This window comes from Sphaeramia orbicularis, chromosome 9 (assembly GCF_902148855.1).
Source record: "Sphaeramia orbicularis chromosome 9, fSphaOr1.1, whole genome shotgun sequence".
Lineage (NCBI taxonomy): Eukaryota > Metazoa > Chordata > Actinopteri > Kurtiformes > Apogonidae > Sphaeramia > Sphaeramia orbicularis.
This window is the reverse complement of record NC_043965.1, coordinates 23,468,332-23,494,935: the sequence shown is the minus strand read 5'-3', so window position 1 is coordinate 23,494,935 and position 26,604 is coordinate 23,468,332. Positions and strand designations below refer to the sequence as shown.

General features: G+C 38.2%; 2 protein-coding genes across 8 annotated transcripts; one reads left to right on the top strand and one right to left on the bottom strand.

Annotated features, from left to right (window-relative positions):
- Positions 1-3,385: 3,385 nt before the first annotated feature.
- On the bottom strand, positions 3,386-13,278 carry rmi1 (RMI1, RecQ mediated genome instability 1, homolog (S. cerevisiae)). Of its 6 annotated transcripts, XM_030142450.1 has the most exons (10): positions 13,095-13,257; positions 12,796-12,906; positions 12,391-12,565; positions 11,549-11,659; positions 9,331-9,480; positions 8,112-8,182; positions 7,767-7,890; positions 7,425-7,512; positions 6,327-6,516; positions 3,386-5,786 (listed from the first exon to the last, which is right to left on the bottom strand). In XM_030142450.1, exons 3-10 carry the CDS (start codon positions 12,550-12,552, stop codon positions 4,607-4,609), a joined length of 2,076 nt encoding a protein of 691 aa, XP_029998310.1. In that variant the 5' UTR covers positions 12,553-12,565; positions 12,796-12,906; positions 13,095-13,257; the 3' UTR covers positions 3,386-4,606. The 6 variants fall into 6 exon arrangements, with proteins under 6 accessions (XP_029998310.1, XP_029998311.1, XP_029998307.1 ...); XM_030142451.1 differs by lacking the exon at positions 12,796-12,906 and having other exon boundaries at positions 13,237-13,278; XM_030142447.1 differs by having other exon boundaries at positions 12,796-13,257.
- Positions 13,279-13,378: 100 nt separating this feature from the next.
- On the top strand, positions 13,379-26,224 carry hnrnpk (heterogeneous nuclear ribonucleoprotein K). Of its 2 annotated transcripts, none has more exons than XM_030142453.1 (17): positions 13,379-13,435; positions 14,384-14,454; positions 14,563-14,726; positions 15,235-15,332; positions 15,619-15,675; positions 16,629-16,672; positions 18,288-18,360; positions 18,723-18,836; positions 19,259-19,387; positions 19,539-19,861; positions 20,378-20,425; positions 22,039-22,078; positions 22,871-22,886; positions 23,304-23,336; positions 23,489-23,556; positions 23,996-24,165; positions 25,380-26,224. In XM_030142453.1, the coding sequence occupies exons 3-17, from the start codon at positions 14,669-14,671 to the stop codon at positions 25,408-25,410; spliced, it is 1,302 nt and encodes a 433-aa protein (XP_029998313.1). In that variant the 5' UTR covers positions 13,379-13,435; positions 14,384-14,454; positions 14,563-14,668; the 3' UTR covers positions 25,411-26,224. The 2 variants fall into 2 exon arrangements, with proteins under 2 accessions (XP_029998313.1, XP_029998314.1); XM_030142454.1 differs by having other exon boundaries at positions 13,405-13,515.
- Positions 26,225-26,604: the final 380 nt, after the last annotated feature.

Genomic DNA, 26,604 nt, shown 5'->3' with positions numbered 1-26,604 from the left:
AGGTGACATTTTCAACAAAATATGTCATTAATAGAGCATAAAAACATCCATTTACAGGTACTATCATTTGTCAAACTACAGTGGTTTTACCGGTGAATAAAGGTTACAGAAGATGACAGTGTTTTTGTGTTCATTACGGAGCCTCTGAATGTCCAAATGGATAATGCTGCTGAAAAGCTAAGAAACTGCATTTTACCTGAATTATGTCAATGCGTTGATAGGATTAGTAATGCAAAAGTTAATTTACATTTTACATCAGTGGGTGCTTTTGGCCACTGGTGTCTTTTTAGGTCTTTGAGGGTTAAATGGTCTTGGTATGATAGAGTACACTAACCAGAATACAGTCTGTAAAAAGAAGGAAGGACGTGAAGACAAACAGACACCTAAAGGTAGAAGTTTAAAGAAAATAAATGAATAAAAAAAGAAAGTAAGAAAATAACAGTACAACATATAACATGAAAAGAGCCAGGGTTGAAGGATGGTACGATGACAGGTGGAGGTTCCTTCCTGTAAGTCAGTCACTACGGCAACAACAAAGACAGCTGCCAAATGGCCTTTTTAAATCTCTGGACGTGTTGGATGTATTTGACAGAAATGGGGAGTCATTTTCATTCAGAATCTGTCCGTGTGTCCTTAAAACACACTCAAACACCCTTTCAGGTAAGCTAAGACGTGCAGTTTTTTTTTCTGTGTATTTCAGGAGCAATTCCTTTCTCTCTCTCTTTCTCTCTCTCTCTCTTTAACCCATAAACCCTCTAATCTCCTCTTGTAGATCTCATTTCCCCCTAATTCCTTCTTGTCCCAATGGTTTCCTGATGGTGACCTTTCATTTCATTACCCTGTCTCATGAGTTTAAGACATAACTCTGCTAATAAACACACACATGCAAACAGGTGATGTATTCACTTAAAAATGTGACCAGATTACCAAATAATCAACTAGCGTAATTTCTATGAATAAAACATACCAGGACCAGGGAGTTTCTCTGACAGTGTGCAAACAGGCGGCTGATGACCAACGGAGTCTTTTGAGTGCCACTGGGTTCAAAGAATCACACTGACCTGAACAAAATATACATACACTCTTGCAATCAGCTGCTATTAGTGGTCATGCTTGGCAGGCTACATATTTTCTTAATATAAACTAGCGGTATAGAACAAAGCTTCATGATGTTCAAGGGGTGCAAGGGTGCAGGAAAAGCACTCTGTAGAGCTTGTCAAATTACCTTCCTAATGGCCAGCTTGTCAGGCTGCCTCATCTCTGCGGAGAAAGAAAGGACAAGTGGGGGGAGCAAACCATTCTCTTCCTTGTCACAGCAAAATCACTCATTCGTCTCTTTATATGGTACCTCTGCTGTCTTATCTTTTAAGTCCTGTTTCTCAAGTACATCTTGCTCGTACTCAAGGGTAGTAATGACTTAGCAGTATAAGAAAAACATGTAGAGAGAGACCAGCCGTATTGTGGGCCTGTCAATCGTTTGTACTCTTTCAGAGGTGCTCTAATAGGCTTTTCCATTAAGGCTAGTTAACCATCACTCACCTGAGACTTAAGTAGGAGGTCAAAGACAAGATTAATTGTTTCTACTTAATTTCAAGATCACATCTTTAAAATAATTCCATTCTTTTTAAATCTTACATTGGCTTGAAAGCCTTTTCAATCCATAAAAAGTTAGTTTGACTTCTAAAATGCAGCTTTAAAAAAAAAATCTATACGTTTGTCTCATTTCACTGTAGACAGTATATGTTGACAAATGTTCCTTGCCTTTACATTATCCAAGACTCCAAAAAAGTAACTAAGAACAGACCTGAGCATAATGGAACTTTTCTTTTTTCTTTTAAAACTATGATAATCCTCCTCTTGTTCCAGATCAACCAAAACAAAGTAAGGAGGTCCTTTATCATTTCCTAAGTCCAATTTTTGCAATTCTCTATTCTTTTAATGAGTCACATCCTCAAACATCAGCAGGGTATACACACATCCCCACACACACATATGTTTTTACCATGAAGAGAAACCATTTGCTCATTTTGATGGAGCCCTAAAAGAGAGGTTGAGATGTCTAAGTGGATTTTTCATATTTTTCATTACTAAACGTAATAGGGCAAAGAAAATTACAGCTGCTACTGCTGGGGGTATTAGAATTGCTCATGTACTTTTTACATTGATATTTGTAATGACCAAAGAGGTAGGTGCAGCTGTATATGAGCATTAGACAAATTAGCACGGTGCTCTCTTCCCCCATGTGGGCATCCTGGCCCTCCCGCCTCAGCCTCCTGCACTCGCCTGCTACCAGCAATTTGGAAAGGTACATCCAAACGCACGGGGGAAGGAAAAAGCTTATTTTGTCTCCTACTACCGCTCCGGACTGAGAGAGAAGTGAAGGGCTAACATAATCGAGCAAATAATATTGCAAATGGAAAGCTATTAGGGCAGTCGAGCACTTTCTTATGCACCTTCTGAAGTGCATCATTTATCATTTGCTTCTGCATGACAAACTTTTAAAGACTCATAAATTGTCATTTCCTTCCAAGACTATACAGCCCGGTTTTTCATAGAGTTACAGGAGAGGGCTCATGTAATACACTGATGAGGACATGATGATGACCATTCCCTTCTATTAATAAAAAAAAAATAAATAAAAAAAATGTATATATACATATACATATATATATATATATATAAATATATATATATATATATATATATATATATATATATATATATATATATATATATATATATATATATATATATATATATATAAGCAGGAAATGTTTGATGGCGTTCTTTCTGTTTATGAGTTTCTTCTTGGCCTTGGATAAAATAATGCAGTCAACTCAAGGCACAATGACTGTTTTTTGATAATATTGGAGTTTATCAGCAGATTCATTAAAAGCAATTTTATGTATTTTATATCAACTCTGTATGTCTTTTTGATTTCAACGTTTATAACCACAAAAATTAGCAGTCTGTTACTTAAAGGATCTTTAAACAATAAGAATATACTTTATAAAATGTGAGCTACATGGACAAGTAGGTACTACATGTGCTCAAGTTCAACTGTCGCTTCCATATCCGCTGAGACAGCACTCCCCTTTCGTTTCATTTACTCTATCACCCAATATTTATTCCTGTTTGATCTCCCTATGGGTTGCTTCTCCCCCTTCCCCCTCCATCGTATCCAAGCTCATTAGCACATAACAGGCTATCGACATGCATAGCAGGGCCCTGATTTAGACGTTCAACCTGATTAAGCCTTAATGAATCAAGACCAGCTACCTGAATGGAAGGACACACAGCAGCATCAAGACAATAAGAGACATGTTATGTACCCTTATGCACGCACGCATGCACACACACACACAGATATTATTCTAATGCTTACTCCATGTAATAACACCAGGCAATTTTATTTACCTGACCCATTACTAGACTGATGCTTAACAGAAAGGTGTAAACTCCCCCAAACGAGACGCAAATACTCATGGGTGTAACTGTTGAAAATGTACATTAAAATTAAAGACTGGAATGATATAATAGAGCAGGGCTACTTTTAATTACTGTCATGTCTGCTTAAACAGTGCACATCCCATGATGCATTTATTAAACTTATTATGAACCAAATGAAACCCACTGTGCTAGTGAATTGGTCTAGTTTGTCTGGTTATTTTTTTAATCTGTAGGAATATGATTCTCATTTGATAAAGGGAAATAGAAAGGTAAAAATAACAGCAAGCAATTACTTTGCAGAATGTTTAAATAAAACTGTCTGTAAAAACCTTCAAAACAGTTTTATTACAATTTATATTCAGTATGTTATGAATGTGCTTTAAATACAATATATGTATACATGTCTACAAAGGCATATTAGTCAGATATGTAGATGTACATTCATTAAAAAACAGAACATCTTTAACTAACAGAAATAATCGAAGCTCATGGCCTCTCCTTTATCTCCCTTCTCATTCCCCGCTGGGGGAGTATATTAGAGACCCAAGCTGCCCTTGGATATTCAATCATTTTTCATTCAGAAATAATGGATGTACTGAATGAATGCAAAGGCTGGCAATTCATTACAACAATCAAAATATGAATTTCCCTTCCCCTTCTCTTTCTCAAATGTCTTATTCTTCGCTTCACACAGCTTTAAATGCTCCATAAAATCAAGGTTGCTCTGGTCGGAATGTTTGGTATAATTAACCATTAAATCCACCTTTATTACATTTAAGACTTTAAAAATTATGTGTTCTTATATTTTCGTGGGAATCATGCATGCATTTTAGGCTGAAAAAATAGCTCCAAAAATAGATGAATCTACTAATGATAAATGACAGGATGTCACATTCACATATAGCAGATGGCATGCATTACAACACGGTTCATACTAATCATCAGACATCCAGTTCACACATTCTGTTCTCCAATTCTGAAACAGAAGGTCAGGTTGATCACCAGAACCAACTTAGTTTCATTATCTAAAGACAAACTTGAGGCAATGAATGCTATATTTGCCTACATTTTCAGTTTCATCTGTGCAGGGCAATACACATATCTGCTGCTTGTAATTTTCCCATTATCACCCACTTCCTCTCTGGCTCCCCTGTGCTTATTTTCTCCTGGCTTTCACCCTCTGCTCCAGCTCCAGGAGCACTTTTTCTGTAATAGGCTCTGCTTTGGTCACCACAGCTTTCCCCCCCTCCGGTTCAATTGAAATGGTCATGATACAGCACATGTCCACAAGCCCCTCTTGACATCTCATCATTCCAGCTTCCAGCTCACCTCTCCGGGCTGGGTCACACTTCATAGCAGCCTTCTCTGCTACTGAGAAACCCAGCAGGCCTGTCAAAACCTCATCTGACAGCTTCACGTCCAGGTAACCTGTTCCATCAGATATTGTGGCGCAGACCTGCCAAAGACCATTGCTGCTACTTAGCTTCCCCAGCAAAGTAACAATAAAAGCTTTGACAAGAACCTCTGTGGTGTGGGGCTGGGGTTTGGAGAGCGAGTTGTCTAAGAGGCAGAGGTACGTAAACGGCGCAGAGGTCAGGGTCATAGCAGTGGGAGTTTTGTCACTTTGTGGATTTTTAGCAAATAGTCTATTGAGTTCTGAGTCATTTTGCCTCTGAAGTGTGGAGCAGGAGGTCTTTGTCAAGTCTACTACATTTTTTGTTGACTCACTGGTAAATCTGTGACTGACATTTTCTGTTTTCTTGGTACCTTTCTCTGATTGGCTAAGGCCTTGAAGCCTGTAATTTAAAGTGTCCCTGTTCTGATTTGGCCCTCCAGTTGTCTCAATTGGGGTTGTGAAAGTATCTACCTCTTCAAGAAAACAGTCCATGTCTTCATCCATAAAGTCATCATCATCAGGTGGTAAACGAACACTTTGATGTGATGGCTTTGAATGTGTAGATAAAGATCTAGAAGTTGATGATGATCCAGAATCATTCTTCTCAAATATAGCAGTTTGGCGTTGTGTTGGTCTCTCCACATTGTAGCTCTGTGTTGTTCCTCTGTTACCACTTTGAGCCTGTGTGGAAACATTTGTATTCTCCTGAAAAATCACACTATCCAACTCATCCAGAGGGAGGTCATCAAAATCCTCATCAGGGAAGTCATCGTCTGCCATGTTGTGATCTGGGATGTCTTCCTGAATCACATGGTCTGGGGGGAAGTGGTTAATGAGGTCTGAATCCTCTGGATCGTTACTATGGCGATGACCATGGACTGATCCTCCTATACTGCTTTGACTGATACCACTTCTGTACGAGGAGGTGAATGTGTCACTTCTGGAAGAAATAAACCAAAAAATATTTGCCTTTTACATCATCAACCATCAAGTGTTTAACAAGGGCTTTACAATTACTGCTTACTAGAATATATATCTGAAATTGTGAACTGCTGTAATGAACTGTACAAATGATTAATTAAATAAAATAATTTTTAAAATGTACCTGACTTCATTCTGATTAAAGTTTGCTATATTTTAAATCAGTGAACTTCAGCTACAGTAGTTTAAATGTATGCATTATGCCACTTCGAATGGCTGCACTTCAGGTATTGTTAACATGAAATTTTATCCTTTTGAGTCATCTCTTTCAGTTAGTTTTAACGAAGGCCAGCACCTATAAATGAGCACAATCAAGTCAAAGATTTCATGAGCCAAGAGCCGTAGATTAAAACTCTTATAGCTTTTTAAAGGAGCTAACTGTAGCTGCTGTTATTTTTACTTAAATTAAACATTATGCTGAAATCTAAAATGTCAAAGTATATTTGCCTGAGGAGGCACGGCATTAAAATGTCAAGACATCATATTATCCCCCACCCACCTGGATGAGGCAGCAGAGACGACGCTCCTGACAGAAGAGCTCCGGGAGGACTGAAGGGAGACCTCACTGAGCGTCCCATAACCGCTGTCTTCCACAGGATGAACCTGAACTCTCTCCATCTCCTCCTGGGCCTCCAAACTAGCCAACAACTCCTGGTCGTCAAGCTCAAATTCTTCCAAATCCTGATTCTCTGTAGAGGAAAAAAGTCGTCATCAACATCCATTCATCCATTCTCTGAACTGCTTAGTCCTCGTGAGGGTCGCAGGGGTGTCAGAGCCCATGTCATCAACATTTCCAAATTATAAATCATTAAACACAACAATGCCTAAGTTAGGTACTTTGTCATCTTTATATTTTTCTGAAAAGCATTTATGTTTTTAATACTGTTTACACATTCAATGTATATTGCATATGTGTGGTCAAACATTAAAAAAATAGAAGAATACTGTAGATGCTACATGGGATCATCTGGACAGAAAAAAGGATAAAAGACCATGAAAGGCTCTGGGAGATTCTGAAGGTGTGTAATATAACAGAAGATTATTTAAGAATACATCCAGACAGCCAACCTAGGAGAGTTGAAAAATTACTGAATCTCGATGGAGGTCACACCAAATGCTGGCTTTACTTGCAGAAGCTGTTTACTTCTGTTTTTTGTTTTTTTCTGTGTTTCAATGCGTCTTGTTAGAAATAATGACACAGACCCGTTACAACCCTACAAAAACAACAAAGCTAAAGGATGCCTAAGACTTCTGCCCAGAACTGTATGTGAATAAACATAATGTAAATTAAACTAATACTTCACCTCATCTGTAAACATGATTTCTGCTCAAATTACATCACATAGATTTTCACTTGAGAGATGATAGCAGCAAAGCTAACTGCAGAATTTAGGCACTGTGAAAATGTGTTTAAATAAACAGATAAACTCAAACAAAAAATAAGGGTAAAGATTGGATTTTTTTGGATACCCAGGTATTTTTTAAATTTATATCAAATGTACTTATACATATTCCACCGTTCTACCATACATACATTATAACAGACCTTTAAACATACAAATCCTGTGCATAGACTTACAGGCTCTCATAATAATACCTTGCTGTGCTGCTGGAGGGGCTTCCTCCCCCTGTTGCTGCTGCTGCTGCTCTTCAGGTAGCCCCAGCGTTCGACACAGCACCCTGCCCTGACAACACAAAGAAAGAGAAAAATTACCTTTTATACTTTACACATGATTACATTTTACAGACTGTTATTTAAAACGCAGCTGGAAATATGTCTATGTTTGCTGAAAAATCAGTGCAGCAATAACTGAACAGACTTAATTCAACTGAAATAACAATCAACAGGTGGCCAGGACCAGATAATATTTCTACCACAATCAAAGACACAGATTGAATTAATTTTGCCTTTGACATAAAACAGAATCTGACAATTTACCTGGTTATTTCTTTCCACCAAGTCTTCCACCTCACCACCCAGGACCTTGATGTTGGAAGGACCCAACAACAGCACCCCGAGCCTGCAAACCATCTGCCCTTGCAACTGTAGCTTCACACCGGGCCTGAGAACAATATTATATATTTTTTTTTTACAAATTTAGTGAAAATTGACAGTAAAATCTTTATTATATCAACACTAAAATATATTTTTAAAAATATGTATTTGAAAAAAATCTCCTTTCATTGTAAAAATGACTTAAGAACACAATGTTTTAGTCGGTAACAGCAAAAATATGATGTAGTGATTCAGAGCGGTTATGTGTTATTTAGCACAGTCTGTAACCTTAGATCTGTTTTGAGCGCAGGGATAGGCTGATACTCCATGGCTTCCAAGCTCTGGACTCCATCTGTCACCTGAACAACAGAAATGGTGTATTTGACTGAGACGATGAAAAAGGAAAATTAGCAAATTTACATTCATACATTAATAAAAGGTGAGGATGAACATGACTGAAACTGAAGTTTAAAAAATTCCACATAAATAAGCCAAAAACAATTTAAACAGACACATTGTAGTGTAAAATAAACACAATACACTTGACTTTTAATGTCTACATATTTCATTTATATATGAGCTACTGCTAGTGTAAAAAATTAGTGCTGAGGGGCATTTTCAGGAACATAATCGTATTAAATTTTGTTTGAACAGCTTCAAACCAAGACACAAAAACTTATTGTTACTTTTTAAAATTTATCAAGACTTATCTCCCTATATATTATTTGCTACTGTTGCACCTTTTACATTAGTGCCTTTTCAAGCTTCCTTTGGACCCTGCTCCTCATGGTGCAGAGAAATGTAAAACTACCACAAAACATAACGAGAAAAGGGAGAAAATGAAAGAAAAAGCCATTGCAATGTTTCTAAGCAACGCCAACACTATTCTTGAGAAACTGCAGAGCAGTGACAAGTGTATTACTTAAGGCGAAAATTATAGTCTGTGCCTTATATTCCAGTAATTTACCCTTTCATATGCTCTAACTGAATGTACCCTGTTCGCAGCAATCCAGGAAGAAACAAGAATATTGTCCAATCTATCAAACCTTCAAAAATAAAACTGGTCATATATTTGTACTTGACCGACTGATTGAGTCCGAATGAAAATGTTGATCGGTATATATTGTATGTTTGTAAAAACAGTATTGGATAGTTTGGCTTTTGTAATGGTTTTGTTCTGTTTTTTTTTTTTTACTTTGAACTTCACAAAACTATTGTTTTCACAAATTGCCTGAATAATTTTTTTAATCAATTATTATGTGTTATCTACATACTCAATGCATAATGTTTACTGGAAGCAAACTTTACTGGAAGCTATTTTACAATGGGTTTGAGAGAGAATAAACTATATAGGAATATCAGCACATACAAACACAACCTTGTTTATGACGTTTTAAAATTAGTGAAAACGCTAAACATTACCTTAAATTATATTAGTGATATTCAGACAACTCCTAATGCAAACATTATGTTGTGTTTTACACTTTAATGACACTGTGATCCTGACCTGAAGTAGCAGCATACGGGTGGGTTTGGCCTCCCAGGGCCTCTGGGTGGTCTGTGTGACTGCTGACACTTCGTCATTTGCACAGTCTGTGCCCTTCCACTTCTGCAGCTGACCATAGGCAGGCTGACTGACGTCCAGTAATGAGTCAACCTAAAACAGACAGGGACAAATTACATGCACTGAAAATCAGGAGTCTGGAACTGCACTTAGGGAAGCAGTGAAATAACTGACACTACATTCTGAAGATGATTGATGATATATTTATACATATCCTCCTGAGACCCAGGAAATTTAATTTTTTTTTTTGGTTTTTTATATTAAATAATTGTCTTAATTGAAAACTGTATAATGCAACAGTTTTTTCCAGATACATTTGTAAAATTATTCACATTTATTTATTTAATGGAATGTCCTTTGCAATGGACAGTATTTTTTAAGTAAAACTGTCAAACTTTTGTCCCCTGCAGAGGACAAAAATGCATTGCTGGGTCTCAGGAGGACATACACACTGCACTGACAGTTTCCTACAGGAGCCATTTAGTATATGGTATGTGAATAAATATACATACATACAGCATCTTGTGACTCTAACAAAAATTGTTATAATCCTGTTCCAAAGGCTTTCAGCCCAGTGAAATTTACAGCTGGTGTCTGAAACTACACAGATTACCCATTTCCTTTAAATTGCACAACAGTCTTATTTTTACCACAATAATAATCAATGAGATGAGATGATATTAAAGAAGAGGAATGCCATCAACTCCACAGGGGAAATTGAAATGTCCCCCAGCTCAAAGTAAAATAAAAGCAATTAATTGATGATTCCCAAAAGTAGTTACAGTAGTATTAGCAAAAACATAGTAAGCCATAGTTGTCACAGGGCTAATAAAGCAGTTATTAACCATTACGTCTAATTCAACTTTACTGTCTATCTGCCACTGTTTAAAGAGTACAGTCTGATGGTTGTGAGGACAAAGGATCTCCTGTGTCTTTCAGTCGTGCAGTCAGCCTCTAAGTACACTGTGGGGGGGGGGGGGGGTGATCAGTATTGTCATGTGTGCATCATGATTCTGGATATAAACTCCACCGCTGAAAAATGGAAGACCCAGATTGTTGACATATAAGAGTTTTTTTTCTAATTGCATAGACCTGATCTTTGAAACTGTCAGATAAACTCTACAGATTCACCACAAAGCCAGCAAACATTGTATATCTCTTACAAAAGCAGATAATTCTTGTAAATAAAAACCTTCAAATTGGTTTTTTGGTGTCAACAGACAATACAAAAAACTTTTTTGAATAAGCTCACAAACCCTTACTACACGCTGACAGTATAAATGGAAAACGCTTATGCTTTTTGCTTTGCTTGTGTAGAAAAGAGCCTTTTGCTATAATGGTTTGTCACACTTATAGTAAAAATGTGCCAGATATATAGGCTATGTGTATTCTGAACATAACACACTATCAATACAAACAACTGGGTGAAAAAAATAAAACACTCCTCAAACAGCAGAAGCGCAATAGAAAAAACAAAAACATCTGTTTTTGAACAATGTGTAACGTTGTTCTGAGCTGCTAGTACCTCCCTAAACTATCTCCCATGGTACTGTATTCAGGGCCTCCACTCAAACATAACACTTAACTGTGGCCTATTTATTGTATTCAAGCTCTGACTGATAAATTGACTCATTATCTCAAAGTGTTTTCACATACGTCATTGTGCAAAGGCTACTGGCAGTATAGTGCGACAAAGTATAGACCAATGCTTACCATTTTGCTAAATGTGTGTTATAACATTGCAGAGCATAATAAAATAGAATGTGCATTCAGTTCAACTAAAATGAGTTCAGAGCTAAAAGAACCACTGCTAGTGTTTACATATTCAGAAAAAAAAACATGTAAGAAATGTTGTCTTTACACTAATATTTCTGTAGAAATATTAGAACAATATACATTGGCTAAAAACCACATGTAATGGAAAAGGGAATAATTTCATTTCTAACTTTGGACTCATGCACGATAGTGTTGAGGTTTACTGTATGTGTTACTTTTTTGTTTAATGTATCTTTTGTATTTTTACTTTATGTCTTTCCCCACATTCGTCTTACATGGGTTTTGTGCATGTACACGTGTAATGAAATTTACATACTTAGTATTTGTATATACTATGAAAATAAATTAACAAAAAAAATAAATTATATTATCAGTTGGTCTCTACCTGGACACAGAAGGTACCACTGAGAACAGTCTTCTGGGCCTGAGCGAGCCCCTCAGGAAGAACAGGATAGTCCAGGTCCCTCAGGTCTGTTAACAACCACTGGTCAAGGGCCTAAAAATTCACACAGTTGTCATGCAATGAGACACTTTGTTTTTTTTTTTTTGTTTTTTTGTTTTTTTTTTTGCAATTTTGAGCCCCCCAAAAATCTAGCCTCTGCTCCTTCTTATGAGTCTGCTCCAAAATGTTATAAGGTGTGGTGTTAGTTGGTGTGTGCTCTATCCTTTCACCACATTTTCTGTAAATCAGTGAGGCTGTTTTTTGCATCATCTTGCTGCTGGCAGAGACCAAACAAAATGCGTCAAACAAATGATTTGTCAATGCAAGAAAACATACCACACATTACACAAGCTAGTAAAGCTGAAACCAGCAAGGATGCATTCATGTTGTTTACACAAAAAATTCCTGTCAGCATATTGCAAAAAAAAAAATCCAGTATTTGTCATACTAGACCTTCAATCACTAACTTCGCATTATCCATTATAGCATGCTGTTGTCAACTAACAGTAGCAGAACTATGAATGGAATTGTTTATCATCTACTTCAAGGTTCAGAAATTTTTTTTCTTCTTTTGTCCCTTCTCAGCACAACTGTCACCTTCAGGTCTCCTTGGTATATTTATGCACGGGTACTTTAGGTTGCTTTAAGTACTAAGATAAAGAAAGCAATTACTTATATCACCTGCTATGTGAAAGAGACAAAGTTAAATCAGATTATATGTAAACAGTCCAAATGATCATTGCTTTGCATTAGGTTGTACAGTTAGACATCTCTCTCATTCCTACCTGTTGGTTGATTTGCTGCTGTGACAAATGATCAGCTCCTCCTGCCTCTTCCTGCAGCCACTGTACACAAGCTTCCAGCCAAGCAAAGGGCACCTGGATGTGCCAGGAGCACTGTAGCCACGTCTGAGCAGTACGTACCACCGCCTGGACCCCGGGTGCCATGCTTTGTTTCTATCTGAATTTCATCAAGATCACAATTTCTTATTTACTAAACCATAAAGCACTGTATCTGAACCGATAATCAAGTTACAGCTGTTGAAGAAAAGTAACTGACTAGTGTTTGAATTATTCAGTTTTGGTTTCAATGATCAATAATTACTTTATTCAGAATCTAAAATATTGTTTATAGTTTTAATTGTACAGATGTACTTATCTATAAATATAAATAATATAAATCTCACTCACGAAAATTAAAAGTTGTGGATCAAATGCTACTTAGCATCAGAGGGTCATTATGCAGCTCCATATGGAAACCATTTATTCCCCTGATCAGTCTTATCTCAGAATAATTTGGGTCTAAAAAGCGTAAAGGAGAGAGAAAAATAGACAGATTGAAACAAGGAAAGCCAAAATGTATACCATAAAATATCTATTTAACGTTTACATACGTTACGTGAATGGCCCTTCAGGCACTCTATTACAAACATAGTGAATGCAGTCAAGGCGCCAAAGTTGACTAAACCAACATGTAAATGCTACTGTACCTTAGCTTGGCGTCTGTAGTAAAATATACACATGTACTGAAGGATATGCTAAGCTTCTACTTCTGCACTTCGAAAAACGCCCATTAACACACAAACCAAAACAAAATTAGTAAGTAAATGAAGATACACTATAAACACAAACCAGCTAGATCAGATCTACTCGTTCAACTAGAACCGGAAAAAGATTTAGGCTCGAGTGATTGATCCTTGTTCTAGCCAATGGTACCACTTGTCTTTTTGACGTACTCTCTGATCCACCAATCAGCACACGACTTCTATACTCACACTTTTCTAGGTTCGGTAGAGAAAGAAGGGGGACGAGCGTGTTGGACTGACTGCAGGTTTGTGCTTTTTGCAGTATTTTCTTATGTTCCTTGTTTTGTTGGGGCTTATACAGTTGTATTTTACAAGCACTGTAAAAGTAAATATCAGTAGCTGCCGTCATATTATTTACTCTGCGTCCAATAAAGCGACATCTAATTAGCATGGTTGGCTAGCTTCCCTTGTGCTCAACCGAAATCATAGCAACATGGCGAAATTGGCTAGCTGCTAGCGTGGGTGCTACGGTGTAGTATTGGTATTGGTCGCTTGCTGTCGGTGTAAACTTAATCACTCCCGCAATATGAGTGGGTAATCGTGATACGGTGCTTTTAGGCAATCTGCAAAGCATTTAAAAGAGTAATATCGGAAGTTTTTGATCCACTCGGCGAAGCCCGCAGTTAAAACATTTCCCTCCCTGCTAGTTAGTTATACGGGTAGCTAACTGTAGCTATAGCCATGTTAGCTTCTAGGGAGTTTCCTCACTTTCGGATTTGTCGCTCTTGAAGCTATTTTCACGTTTATTGTGTCTATGTTATAACTGTTGTTACTGAACTATAACTGATCATACTCTTCGGGAGTGAAGACATCGGTCTTGTGCTAAACGCAAATATTCGTTTTTCGATTTTAGCTCAATGGCAGAAGCATATATAATTAATACACAGGCATCAGGAAGCTTGTGTTTTTCTCCCAACCGAAATAGTAGTACCAACCTATGTTACAAGTTAATAGCATTCGTGATATTCATGGTAGTTCATCTAACTTAGTCTTGGATTACTTGCACGCTGGATGTATGATTACTGATCTTGTCGTTTTACAGAGTCGATACTGTTTTAACAATGGCCACTCTAACGTATGGATATAATGAAACGAATATAACCCAAACTTATGCATTTCTAACTGTCATCGATGCGATGTGTCGTAATAATACTATACTTGTGTATTTCAACTAGCCTCTCCCTCCTCGACAGGTCGCAGCAGCTGTTTGGTCTTTGCTTGTTTAGTTCCGCCTATCAACACCCCCTTGTCCCTGTAAATATCGGTGAGTGCCGGTTTTCTCTCAGTTTATCTCGCTGTTACATCTCTGATCTCTGCCGAGCCGGATCTTAACACTTCTATTTTCTTTGTCCCACTCTTACAATGCCGACAGACTACCACAGCTCGCAGGGGCCGGTTTTCTGCTTCCGTCTCCCCGCTGCCATCGCCTGTTCCTTGGACCGTGGTGCCAGACCATTCTCTCCTATTCTCAGAAGACCATGGAGACAGAAATTGAACAACAAGAAGATAGCTCTTTCAGCAACACAGAGACAAACGGTAGAGGTTTGCTTAAATTACCACGTTAGTCATTGGATGAAAATATTGTAAACCTGACAGATTTCTTTAGATTTTAAATGTCTGTTCAGGGTTTATGGTTTTAAATGTCAGTGCTGCTGCTAAAAATCAAACTGATTTTTTTTTTCCATTGGCAAATGTCAATAAATATCAGTTGGGAGCAATGGCCAATTAAACTCTTTTCCCTCAATTCTATGTTCTACCATAGAATAGAATAGGTCTTTATTGTCACAGGAACAATGAAAATCAGTTTAGCAGCTCTGCTCTGTTCTGCTTTAACCATCTGAGGTTTGCAAACAGTGATGTGTGTTTGTGGAGAAGAGGCCAGTGCATGAAAATAAGAATGTGAAAAATATTGTTTTTGTGACTGGGCAATCTGCTGTACATCCTTTGCTGTTTTTGAATATTTGTTTTTTTATCCTGTTGAAACTGAGTATATTGAATTATCAGTGTCTTTTTGTTTTTTTATTTTTTTATCTCTTTATTCCAGGTAAGCGCCCTGCTGAGGATGCAGATGAGCAGAAATCATTCAAGCGCTCCAGGAACTCGGATGAGATGGTTGAGCTTCGCATTCTCCTGCAGAGCAAAGTAAATCACTTCCCCTTTTATATCAAATATGGTATGATTTATATTCTATCATGCATTCCCTCCATTTGCTAATTCTTTTTTTCTTAATTTTCTTCATGTTGAAATAAATTTTGGGCCTGCCTCTTAAAATATGTGTTTCTACCCTTTTAATAGCAGTATTCGTTTAGTCTTGGTGCTTTGCCTGACATAATCATAATTCTGTATATTGTCTGTTAAGTACAATGTGGAGCTCCCTCTGTATTTGAATACATGTGCAGTTTTTTGTAAGTCATCTCTGTTTTCACAGAATGCAGGAGCTGTAATTGGGAAGGGTGGCAAAAACATCAAAGCCCTTCGTACAGACGTAAGTATTAAATCCTCTTAAGTTTTATTTCATGTTCTGTATCTTTCTTACCACTGGTGGATGGCCACACCAAACTACCAAACCTTCTCTAAAGGCCAGCAGGAATTTTTGCTTGTTTGTTTTGGAAGACTGGGTAACTAATCAGAAAGTTATTTTGGTGTTTGGCCTTGGTCTCCTTTACAAAAAATAAAGGTTGTGGTTAGCTGATGCCTGTGTGATATTACCACTCTATAAAATCTATTGACAGACCTTGTGGGGTTTGTTCTTTTTCCCCTCTCACATGAACATCATGTGATTGCCTCAGCTAAACTGGACCATGGCACATAATTCCAATAATTAAATCAAAGTTCTCTTTCCATAATGATTATTTGTTGTAACGGTTTTGTTTTGGCATCACTGATGCTGTTATTTACTTACATTTATGGGCACAGTACTAAGTTAATGAGGTCACCTGCAGTACCAGGTGACATTATTTTATGTTTGTAAGCAATCTGGCCAGTTCTCAATTTATTCAATGTCATTAACTCTTTCTCTAGCCCTCCACAAGTTGTTCTCCCTCCCCTTTCTCTCACTGTCTCTGGTCTATTCCCCAACATTGATTTCTTCATATTCTTATTATGCCATTACCCATTTTTCAATGTCACTTTTCTCCTCTTCTCTCTTTGACAAAACAATCTCTGAGAGAATCAAATTAAGACACATTTAATCAGTGTAGAGCCTGTATATTAAAATGTATTCCTCTTCCCTCTTCCCTCTCCCTTGTTTATTATTTTACTGTTGACTTTTGCCCACTTCCTCCTCTGTTGCCCATGTTCTGGATGGCCCCTCCTGCGCCCGCCCACCTGACACCCTGGTTGGCCCTGCCCATAATCGTGCCCTGTCCCTAAATGGGCGCCTTACTTGATTGACATCTGTGCTCGAATGGCCCTGGCCCCTGCCCATGCCACGCCCAGTACAATGCCAGTGTGTCAGTCCCAGACAGCAGTGGGCCTGAGCGGTATGTCCCTAAGCTCCTCCCTCTCACTGCCTGACTACAGGTCAAACAAACAAAACAAGATGAATAAATAAATAGTCATCCTACCTCTGTCAAGTCACTGTATTTTAACCTACCTGTTCTCACAGTATCTTAGCCTGAGTCAACATGCCTAAATGCGTTCATGTCCAAATCTGCTTGTTGAGCCTTTAAAAGCCAAGTTTTAAACTCTCAGGAACAGTGAAACTTAGATTGGTATTGTCAGGGGTTTTTCTCAATCTGCCACTGTCTTTTCAAATCTTTGCTATAATCTTTTCAAGTGCCAGTGTTTGCAGTATGTCCATATTTATTTTTGTTAATTATCTGTCCACTTATCTTCCGCGTTTTCACCCCTCATCCCCTCAGAGTGAATATCCTGTATGTGGTGTTTGGTGTTTGTTTATTTTTCGTTAGTTTCATAAATACACCTGCTTCTTGCACCATTACATTCCTTCCCTGTGATACCCTCCTATTGACAGACTCAGATTGTCCCCCCATTCTGGAAAGCAAAAAGCAAGTTAGTTTCCAGATGTGTGTTTGCGTGTGCCTGTACATTTTTTCCCCATCTTCTGCTTCATCTTAGCTTGGTTTTTGACTGTTGGAGCAATTGATAATACACAGTTTCTCTCTGTCCCACTCATCATTGCATCCTTTGACTTTTTTTTTTTCTTCCTTTTTTATATGTACTGCTTTTCCCATTGATTTGAAAACCATCAACTCCAGTGGTGGCAAATTTTAATTTTTCATGGTATAATCTGCTCTCTTACTCTTCCTCAGCGGTCTACCATTCTGCTTCCATGTACAAACTGTGCTTCAGTTCTTGATCAGTAAATTCATTGTGTTTATTTTATTATTCGGTTACTTGTGGTGGGTGCAGACAACAAAAGTATTCTTTCATTGTTTTCTTTTTAGCCAAATTAAGCCTTAATATTACTGTCCAGGGCAAATTTTAAGGACAAAAGTGCTATACTATGGATAAGAATACAGGAAAAGAGAAATACCTTTCTACTTAATGCTTGTTCTTTTAAATTTGTGTTGGGCAGCTTGTTTGGGAATTGGTTTAGCCAAGCTCTTTGTAGTGTGCATCCACCCAACAATGCTTAGGAATTATAGCGTTGTCTTTGGCACCTTGGGTGCTTTTTCCTGCCAGATCCTCCTCAGACTTCACCCTCCTCGTCTTGCCCCTCCAGTGGTCACCAAATGCAGTCACTTTTCTTTGGGTTCTTTTTTTTTTTTTTTTTTTTTTTTAAATTTTGTCTGTTTTCTTCTTTTCTCTGGACAAAATGAGTCTTTTCTTGAAATTGAATTGTTTGGGTAATAGCGTTTTGCTAGTTTAAGTGTTGTATTATCAAGACCTTCTTTGTTAGTTTAATGAAACACTGGACCCCTCAGTAGATAATTTAGCTGTGTTAGTCTCAGGAGCGTGTTGGCTAAAATGGGTTTACTGTTCTCAAATGGTAAGACTATTTGGAAATGTCAAGAATTCTCTCATCTGAAATGCTGTTCCCTCCCTCCCCTCCTGGGCTGCCGTGTTGGCACCCCCACCCACTCTGTATGTGTGGCTATGCTGTGCCCTCTCATTGGTGGATGAAATATGAAGCATTTTAAGTATCAGTGCAGACATCGAGACCATTGGAGAAATCCTGCTGAAGATCATCCCAACTTTGGAAGAGGTAAGGATATTTTGAAACTTGTTGCAATCATTTTTTTTCTCACACCCAGTCAAATGCAACTTGGGTTTTGCTATTTGTTTTCTGTACCTACTTTCACTTGCAAATTAGTTCAGAACTTCTCTGCTTGTATCTGGAAAGTTTATGCCTTTGTGACAACTTCGTCTAGCAGTTATATTTTGTACTTCTCTGTAAATGAATCATGGCTGAAATGCTCCCAAAATTAATGTTACAGATTACGGTAATTCACCACTAAGTATTGTAAAAAATTCTGGTCATTGTTGTCATATGTGCTACATTCTTTGCTTTTTGATAGAAAAACTATTGAATATAATGGCCTGAATAAAAATGTGTGTTTCCCACAGTACCAACAGTATAATGGCATAGATTTTGATTGTGAGCTGCGTCTGCTGATCCACCAGAGCCTGGCTGGCTCGATCATTGGGGTGAAGGGAGCCAAGATTAAGGAGCTCCGAGAGGTACAATATGTGAACAGAAGGGATGGAGATGTGTTTTTGTAATTAGTGGCAATGCAGTGCACAGACTGAAGTGTGTGCATATTGTAGAACATGAATTCTTAACAACCTTGTGTCTCTGCCAGTTTTCGGCTTTAACAAGAGCACAATCCTTGATTTAACTGGACTAAACCCAGATGATATGCTTAAGAAGGATCTAAGTCTTGTTATTTTACTGTGTTTATATTGTTTTTGAATTGATTTCTGAAGTCTTTTGTGTTTTAATACTCAGTAAATCTTGTCGATGTTTTTCCCTTAAAACTATCTGTAAAATTGCATAGTTGTGGTTTATGTATAAAATACACAATTTCTTTCCTACAGAATGCACTGTTGTCTAATGACTTTGTCTTTTTTCTGTGCTCATTTGTGTGTCTGTCTGTTTTCAGAACACAAAGACCAGCATCAAGCTGTTTCAGGAGTGTTGTCCTCAGTCGACAGACCGAGTAGTGCTGGTTGGTGGAAAAACTGAGAGGGTGGTTGAGTGTATCAAGACTATGCTGGACCTCATTGCTGAGGTGGGCATCTTTTCCAGCATTTTGTTAAGATGTAAATGCATCTCTCAGATAATGGGCAGGTACATTGTAGATATGTGATGCTGTAAAGCAGTTGATGGCTGCACAGATGGGAGAATACAGGATTGTTTTAACTATTATTGCTGCATTTTAGGCCCCAATAAAAGGACGTGCACAGCCCTATGACCCCAATTTCTATGACGAAACCTATGAATATGGGGGCTTCACCATGATGTTTGAAGAACGGGGAGGTGGCCGCAGGCTTATGGGAGGTTTCCCCATGCGTGGGAGTAGGTCCAGTGGAGACCGTGGGTTTGAACGGATGTCCTCTAGCAGAGGTGGGCGGGGACCCATGCCACGTCGGGATTATGATGAGATGAGCCCTCGCCGTGGTCCTCCTCCACCACACCCTAGCAGGGTTGGAAGGGGGAGTGGCCGTGGACGCAACATGCCAATGGGACACCCTCACAGAGGAGGGTAAGAGATGAACACAATATACAGTCTGTTACTGTTGTTCTCTGCCAAGTTTTTGTTTTACTTGAGCCTTGTCGATCTTACTAGCACAGGGATCTCTATGGCTGTTAGAGAGAAAATATAATTCTAATTATTTGTTTTACCTTCTTGTGCTTGTTTGAAATTTTCTGTTAATTCTTTTTAGCACCTTGAGTTTTAATTTGTTGATTGAGATTTACATTTTGTTAGTTCCATCATTCAGAATTCCTGTGATGTTTTTTTCTTTGTATGTAATGTGTTTGTAAATCCTCTGCATTATATTCTAATGCATTCTATATACAGATCCACTTAACCTGATATGCATTGTCTCACCGTTTAAGTGCAAACCAGCAACATGCCTTGTATCCCTTTCTAAACATTTATGTATATTCACGTAAAAGATGCACAAATTTATTCCCATTCCATTAAGTGTATGTGCTCATCACTTGTATGTCTGGGTGTGTTTGTGTGTCTTTTTCCCCATCTCCATCTTGCCCACAGAGATGATCGTTACTATGACTCTTACCGTGGCTCAGATGAAAGGTCAAAGTAAGTTTCTGTCCCTAAACCTTTGCTCTCCTCACTTAAATGGGATACTTTGACATTCTCATATATTGTTACCACAGTTTATGCAGGTGCTCTGCCTTTAGCCACTCTTGCTTAAGCAATTATGAAAACAATCTTTTCACCATTTGCATTCCTCATTAATACCTTTGGGAGGGGGCTTCCATTATGCGAGTTTTGTGTCTTTTTGATTTTAACAAGGAATAAGTCAATTTGTGGAGCTGACACAATGCCAGAACTTTATATATTTCTTTGCCAAATCATGTCGAGGATTGGTAACAAAATGAAATGTCAAAGTATTGAGATATCCCTACAAGCCCCACCTTTTTCCTGCCTTAATACTTTAACCCTTTAGTTTTTTAATATGCTAGTTATCCACCTCTTCAAGTTCATGAGAAAATCTCATACCTTGTAAACTTGTGTACTTCAGTCCTACCCTTAATCAGTACTAACAATGCTAACAAATGTCCATTATATGATAGTCTGCACATGTCCCGTAGTCTGATCCCCATCCACCTTATTTGAGTCTCTTGGATGCTACAGCAGTAACTTAGTATGACCTCCTCTACTCTTTTACCATTCACTCCTTGTGTTTCCCAGGTTGAGAATTTATGGTGATGCTTTGCATGGGGTGATGTGTTTAACAGAAACCCGTTATCAACGGAGTCCATACAAAACAGCGTGCCTTCACAAACAGGCTCATGGTTATTTTTTTGAAATGCACAAAAATAAAATATTCTGCCTTTGTTTTACATTAATGTGCACTTGTAAAGCTGCAACTGCTAAAGTGGAGGGGGGGCAGATTCTTCCACTTTAAAGATGTTGATAATCTGTTTGGATTGGCTGTCCAAATTAATTCTGTAAATGGGAAGCACTGAGCTCCCTAAAACAGGAATATTGAAGTCATTTCATCTCATTGGTTCAGTGTCCGCAGAACAGTTACCGTAATATGGATGTTTTAAAATCAACATTTTTTTCAAAAATAATACAGATAAAATCATTTCAGTAAACTTCATTTAATGCTTTTATTTCTTACTCATTAGTTTTTCATATTGTCATTATGTAGAGTTAAAACCACAAAGACTGAATGAAAAATGGACACAGACTTAACATTAAGCAGTGGTATTAATTTAGCAATATTTCATTATATTGTTGCTGTAGTTTGACATACATTTAGTTATTCAGAAGCAGCAAGTGCACTAAATAAACCCAAATACATTTCTTAGGCTAATGTCTTTATTGGAGCTCAGTTATTGGGAAAAAAAAAAGCAGCAGCCTTTGGCTGCGATCATCACCACCACCACCTGTCATTCCTCTCACCATAACACTGTCAGAGCTGTTCCTGTTACTGTGTGGGAAGATGGCTGAGAGGAAATGTGTTTATACTGTAATCTTGCTCAGCGTGTGTGTGCAGTTTGACCTAGACCAGAAATTTTCTTTGGATTGTTGTCAAGCATTTTTTTCTGAGCATTTTTTTCTAAGCGTTTTGTATTTCTTTCCACATCCACATCCCCACCCACATTTCTCATTTCTCTCTCTCTGTCACTTTGTCCTGCTCCCCCCATCTCTCACTCTCTATCACACTCTTTCTTCATCAGTGACAGAAGAGGCCGACCAGATCGCTACAGTGATAACATGGTTAGTGAACCTCTGCTAAATTCATGCTACTCTTGTACTAGCATTTAATTGGGTGCCAGCATGCTCAAACTCGCACACTGGTTGGTCGAAGTGCTAGACAGAATGTTATGATTGTCCATTGTGTTGTAATGATGCTTCATAGACAATGCAACCATAACTGGTCACTTGCGCTTATGAACGTGTGCACATATTTAAGATCTGGCCATGTATTTGAGCTAGCTTTGGCACGGTGTAAGTCATCCCACCAAATGACCATAATCGCCACAGCCGGAGACACCCCATAATAATCAGCTATAATTGCCCTCTTACTGTGTACTTTTCACGGCCAGCCTGTTTTTCCTGCACAGAGAGGGAGGATGTGGGGGGTGGGGGTGGCCATGGATGGTTGCTAGGCAATAATAACGCTTTGTTGACAGACTGGAAGGCCGCTCTCTCTCTCTCTCTCTCTCTGAGAGCTGGCAGGATACTGCCTGCCGTTGCTCAGCAACAGCTTTTTGAATTGCCTGTTGCCCTGGTGACAGCAGCAGCTGAATAGCAGGTGAAAATGGGGGCTGATGGAGATGCAAGGAGAGACGGGAAGGGGGGTTGGAGGGAGGGAAGGAGGAGGAGTCTGGTTTATGCATGAAAACTGGGTGGCTTGTAGTTGAGTCTACTCCATGGACTAGGCTGCTGCATCATCCTTACATTTATGCTTACAATCCCTCATCAATTCATCTGGGTTCTGTAGATGATGAAGATGAAAGCACACCGCTACACGGTATGTAATGTGTCTCTTTCTCTTTTCTTTTACAGAGTGGAGGCGGATATGGTAAGTATTAAACCACATATTTTTCTGATATAATAGGGATGTGATTTCAAGGTTGATGAGTTGTAATATATGCAAATGTGCAGGCCTCAATGTTCTTTTCAAAATAACTGTAGTGGCAGGTTGACCAACAGACACCAGTGTCAACTGGCTATAAAAAACATTGCAATTCATGTGTATTGGTTAAGCATGCAGAAATGTTGTGCTTTTTACTAAAATAAATGAGAAATGCCTGTCACCGTGCATGTCTGTTTGCATCCAGTGTTATTCATTTAGATCTTTCTCATCTCATCTATGACTAGTCACATTTCTGAGCACATTGTTAAAATATGGTTTTAATAATGTTGTACAAATGTCACACACATAAATTGTCTCACATCGATCTCTAAAATTTTGTATTTTGCTTTCTCTCATGCTTAGACAACAGTTCTTCCTGGGATAGCTACCAGTCTGGTGAGCCTTTACACTTTCTGATTGATCACTAGTTTAAAAATTTTGCTGAGACTTATATAATGACTCAGTGCTTTCATAACTGATCTTCCATTTATATATTTACTCCTGTTTTCTGTCTTTCATATTTTGTTTCCTCCTTCTTATTCCATCAGGTGGACGTGGCTCCTATAATGACATGGGTGGCCCTGTCATCACCACACAAGTGACGATCCCTAAAGATGTAAGCAACGACAACAACACAACTGGATCACCAATGAAAGACCCGTCTCTGACTCACTATACCGTCATCACACAACATGTAGCTCAGGGACCCTCAGCTTTTACCTTTGTTAAATGTCTTAATGTTTGTGTAACCTGCTTGTCTACAGATATTAATCCTGCCTTCAGGTTGTAGTGACCAATAAGTCATGTTCTCTCCCACACAGTGTTTTTCAAGTGCACCCACACTAGACCAGGCATAGTAGTGTTTTGCTACAATTAAGAAAATAATCTAAACATCATTGTCGTCTTTTTTCCCTAAATTCTCTTGAGGGTCATTAGAAATACCTCAGATTTTGCTGAGCCACACATCCTGTACTTGCTTTTATTTTTCAAGCTTTAGACGCTTGAAATGTTTGTTTTCCTTCACTCCTCCTTCTCATTTTCTTCTTTGTCAACAGCTTGCTGGCTCTATCATTGGTAAGGGAGGCCAGCGAATCAAACAGATCCGCCATGAGTCTGGAGCCTCCATCAAGATCGACGAGCCTCTGGAAGGTTCTGAGGATCGCATCATCACTATTACGGGCACCCAGGATCAGATTCAGAATGCCCAGTACCTCCTACAGAATAGGCAAGTTCTGACAGTTCCTCTTTGATCAGGCCGTCTTACACTGTTACTGCAGTGACCTCTTTGTAGGATATGATTATTGTAAAATACTAGCTTCAGTCAACAGTCTAGTTCAGACATTTGTCCTATTGAGCAAAAGAGATCATTTTACTTAATTTTATATTAGTACATATGTAATACAGTCTGAACTTATTGCACTTGACAGGACTTTTACTTGAGTACTAAATTTAAAACACTTCCATTCCACATATGTGTAAATGTATTTATGATATTGCCTCATGATACTAGTCAACCCACTTGGTGTTGGGTTATGCATTTCTGTTGCCTGCTGTCTCTTTTTCACTAACCCCCTTCCTTTCTTCCCCCTGCAACTAGTTCAAACCTTCCTCTTACATGAAATGGCTATCAATGAGTAGGCAAATGTAATAGCTGTGCATAACTTCATTTTCATTTTTTTGCAATTGATTTGTTTTTTAAATGGTCAATGTTATTGACAAGTTACTTTAACCGTCACATTTGTTCAGTGAGTATGATTATTGGAAAAAAAAAATGAATTGAATTTGTATTTGCCACCCAAGCCGTTTCACTGTGAAGCAGGGAGTGGATTGATTCTTACCCTGGCTGCTGCTGTGTGGAAGACTAGTGATTTTGTTGTTTTTAGTTAGATCAACCGACAACAAATCACAGTCTGCCAAATAGCACGGGCTCCTCCTCTTCTGTCTCCCTTGGCAACCAGTAGGCACGTATAATACACACTACTTCTCTGTTGATGCTATCAAAGCTTAGCTTACCAAATGCTAATACAGCTGTAGAACTGCTGCCTCCGTTTCATGAGTAGTGTAATGTTGCCATGGTAACTAACCCTGCCTCCTGCTTCCTTCCTCTCCTCCCCCTTCAGTGTGCTGCACCTGCTTGGACATGAGGACTAACCACACCCTCTCTTCCTCCTCCTCCTCCTCCTCCTCCTCCTCCTCCTTCTTCCTCAGTCTCCTCCAGGCACTTGTGTCACATCTTTCCCCTCTGTGACTCTCACTGTCTGCCTCTTTATCGTCTTCTTCCCACTCTGCCTCCCCGTTCTCTTCTTCCAACACCTCTTCCACAGTTGCTTAGCACTTAGCTGTATATTTACCTCGCCACTAATCTGAAGTGTATGTTGCTGTTACGTCCCGCATTTAATCATTTCTTTTGCTGTTTTTTTTTTTTTTTTCTTTTTTCAGCGTGAAGCAGTACTCTGGTCATTTGCTGTAGACCCAGGAGACTCAGACTGAAGCAGACTCAGATTACGCCCCCACCTACCCCTTTCTGCCCCCTGTCCAACACAGCCCCTTCAGACTATTATTCTGGATTGTGGTTGTCTTTTTTGAATTTTATTTTTGTATTTTTTAATGAAATGTCCAACATTCCTGTGCATAAAACAAAATGTAGATGTTCTGCATTTTAAAGAGTGTAGTCCATTAGTTTATCTGATACGCATCTTTTTTTCTAACAATCACACCTAATGAAATATTCTTCAGTCTCCTGACAGACAAAAAATAAACATAACCTTTATTTTTGATGGTTTTGTTTTTTATGACTTGTATGTGTATGTTTGTATCACCGATTTAACTTCTGGCTGTGTGTGTGTGGGTGCATGTTGGTGTGTTTTATTGTCTATACTGGTCCCTTTACACACAGTTGTACTCCATTGCCACTCCGTACAACATGCAGAATGTAAACTGCTTTTCTTTTTATATACATCCATTTTTTAAGAGATGTAAGAAATTTTACCCTTCATATGAATTTGGCATGTTTAATTTGGGACTCTATTACACACCACATACAGTCTGGTTCATTTGTCAGAATATTCATGTAATAATCATAGTTGTGTAATGAAACTGATTCAATCCTCAAAAATGAAACAGTAGTTAGAAATTTATGACATTTCATTAGTTTAACAATAATGTTGAACTTATCTATTTTGTCCTTGCAATCTGTTGTGCTCTACACTTGTTTGCTCTCCATGCTGTAGACTTCACATTGTCAAATTGTGAAACTAATAAACATGAAGCCACTTTTTACTGAACTGGTTTGCATTTTAATGAGTTCCAAAGCTGTTGTATTTTAGTATTTTTTTGTTTTTTAAATATAACCTCCTATTTGGGCACATACAGTTTAATTCTCCTATTAGTGCCCTTGACCATAGTGTTGAAGATCTGTAGTTAACAAATTTAAAGTGAGTTAATCTTTCATTTTAACCTTTTGAAGGTTTTATCTAAAATTAACACTTGTCCCTTGAAATTACCACCTATGATTTATATGATGTACAGTTGTTTTACATATTGAAAGAACAGTCAGTTATAAAGATGTAATTTTAATATGCATATGTTGTCAGGATGAAAGCAGTAGGTTTTGTAGTAAAAAATAAAATATGTGGACATTTTGCCAGAAAGTATTGAAATCTGT

Bases quoted from the DNA above. Each gene is read 5' to 3' on its own strand.
- hnrnpk (XM_030142453.1), top strand. From the start codon at position 14,669: ATGGAGACAGAAATTGAACAACAAGAAGATAGCTCTTTCAGCAACACA. The intron at 19,862-20,377 runs GTAAGAGATGAA...TCTTGCCCACAG, and splicing joins GGACACCCTCACAGAGGAGG to AGATGATCGTTACTATGACT. The intron at 24,166-25,379 runs GCAAGTTCTGAC...TTCTTTTTTCAG, and splicing joins CAGTACCTCCTACAGAATAG to CGTGAAGCAGTACTCTGGTC.
- rmi1 (XM_030142451.1), bottom strand. From the start codon at position 12,552: ATGGCACCCGGGGTCCAGGCGGTGGTACGTACTGCTCAGACGTGGCTA. The intron at 11,660-12,390 runs GTAGGAATGAGA...GTGAATTTTTAG, and splicing joins AGCAGCAAATCAACCAACAG to GCCCTTGACCAGTGGTTGTT. The intron at 7,891-8,111 runs GTTACAGACTGT...TATTGTTCTCAG, and splicing joins GCGCTCAAAACAGATCTAAG to GCCCGGTGTGAAGCTACAGT.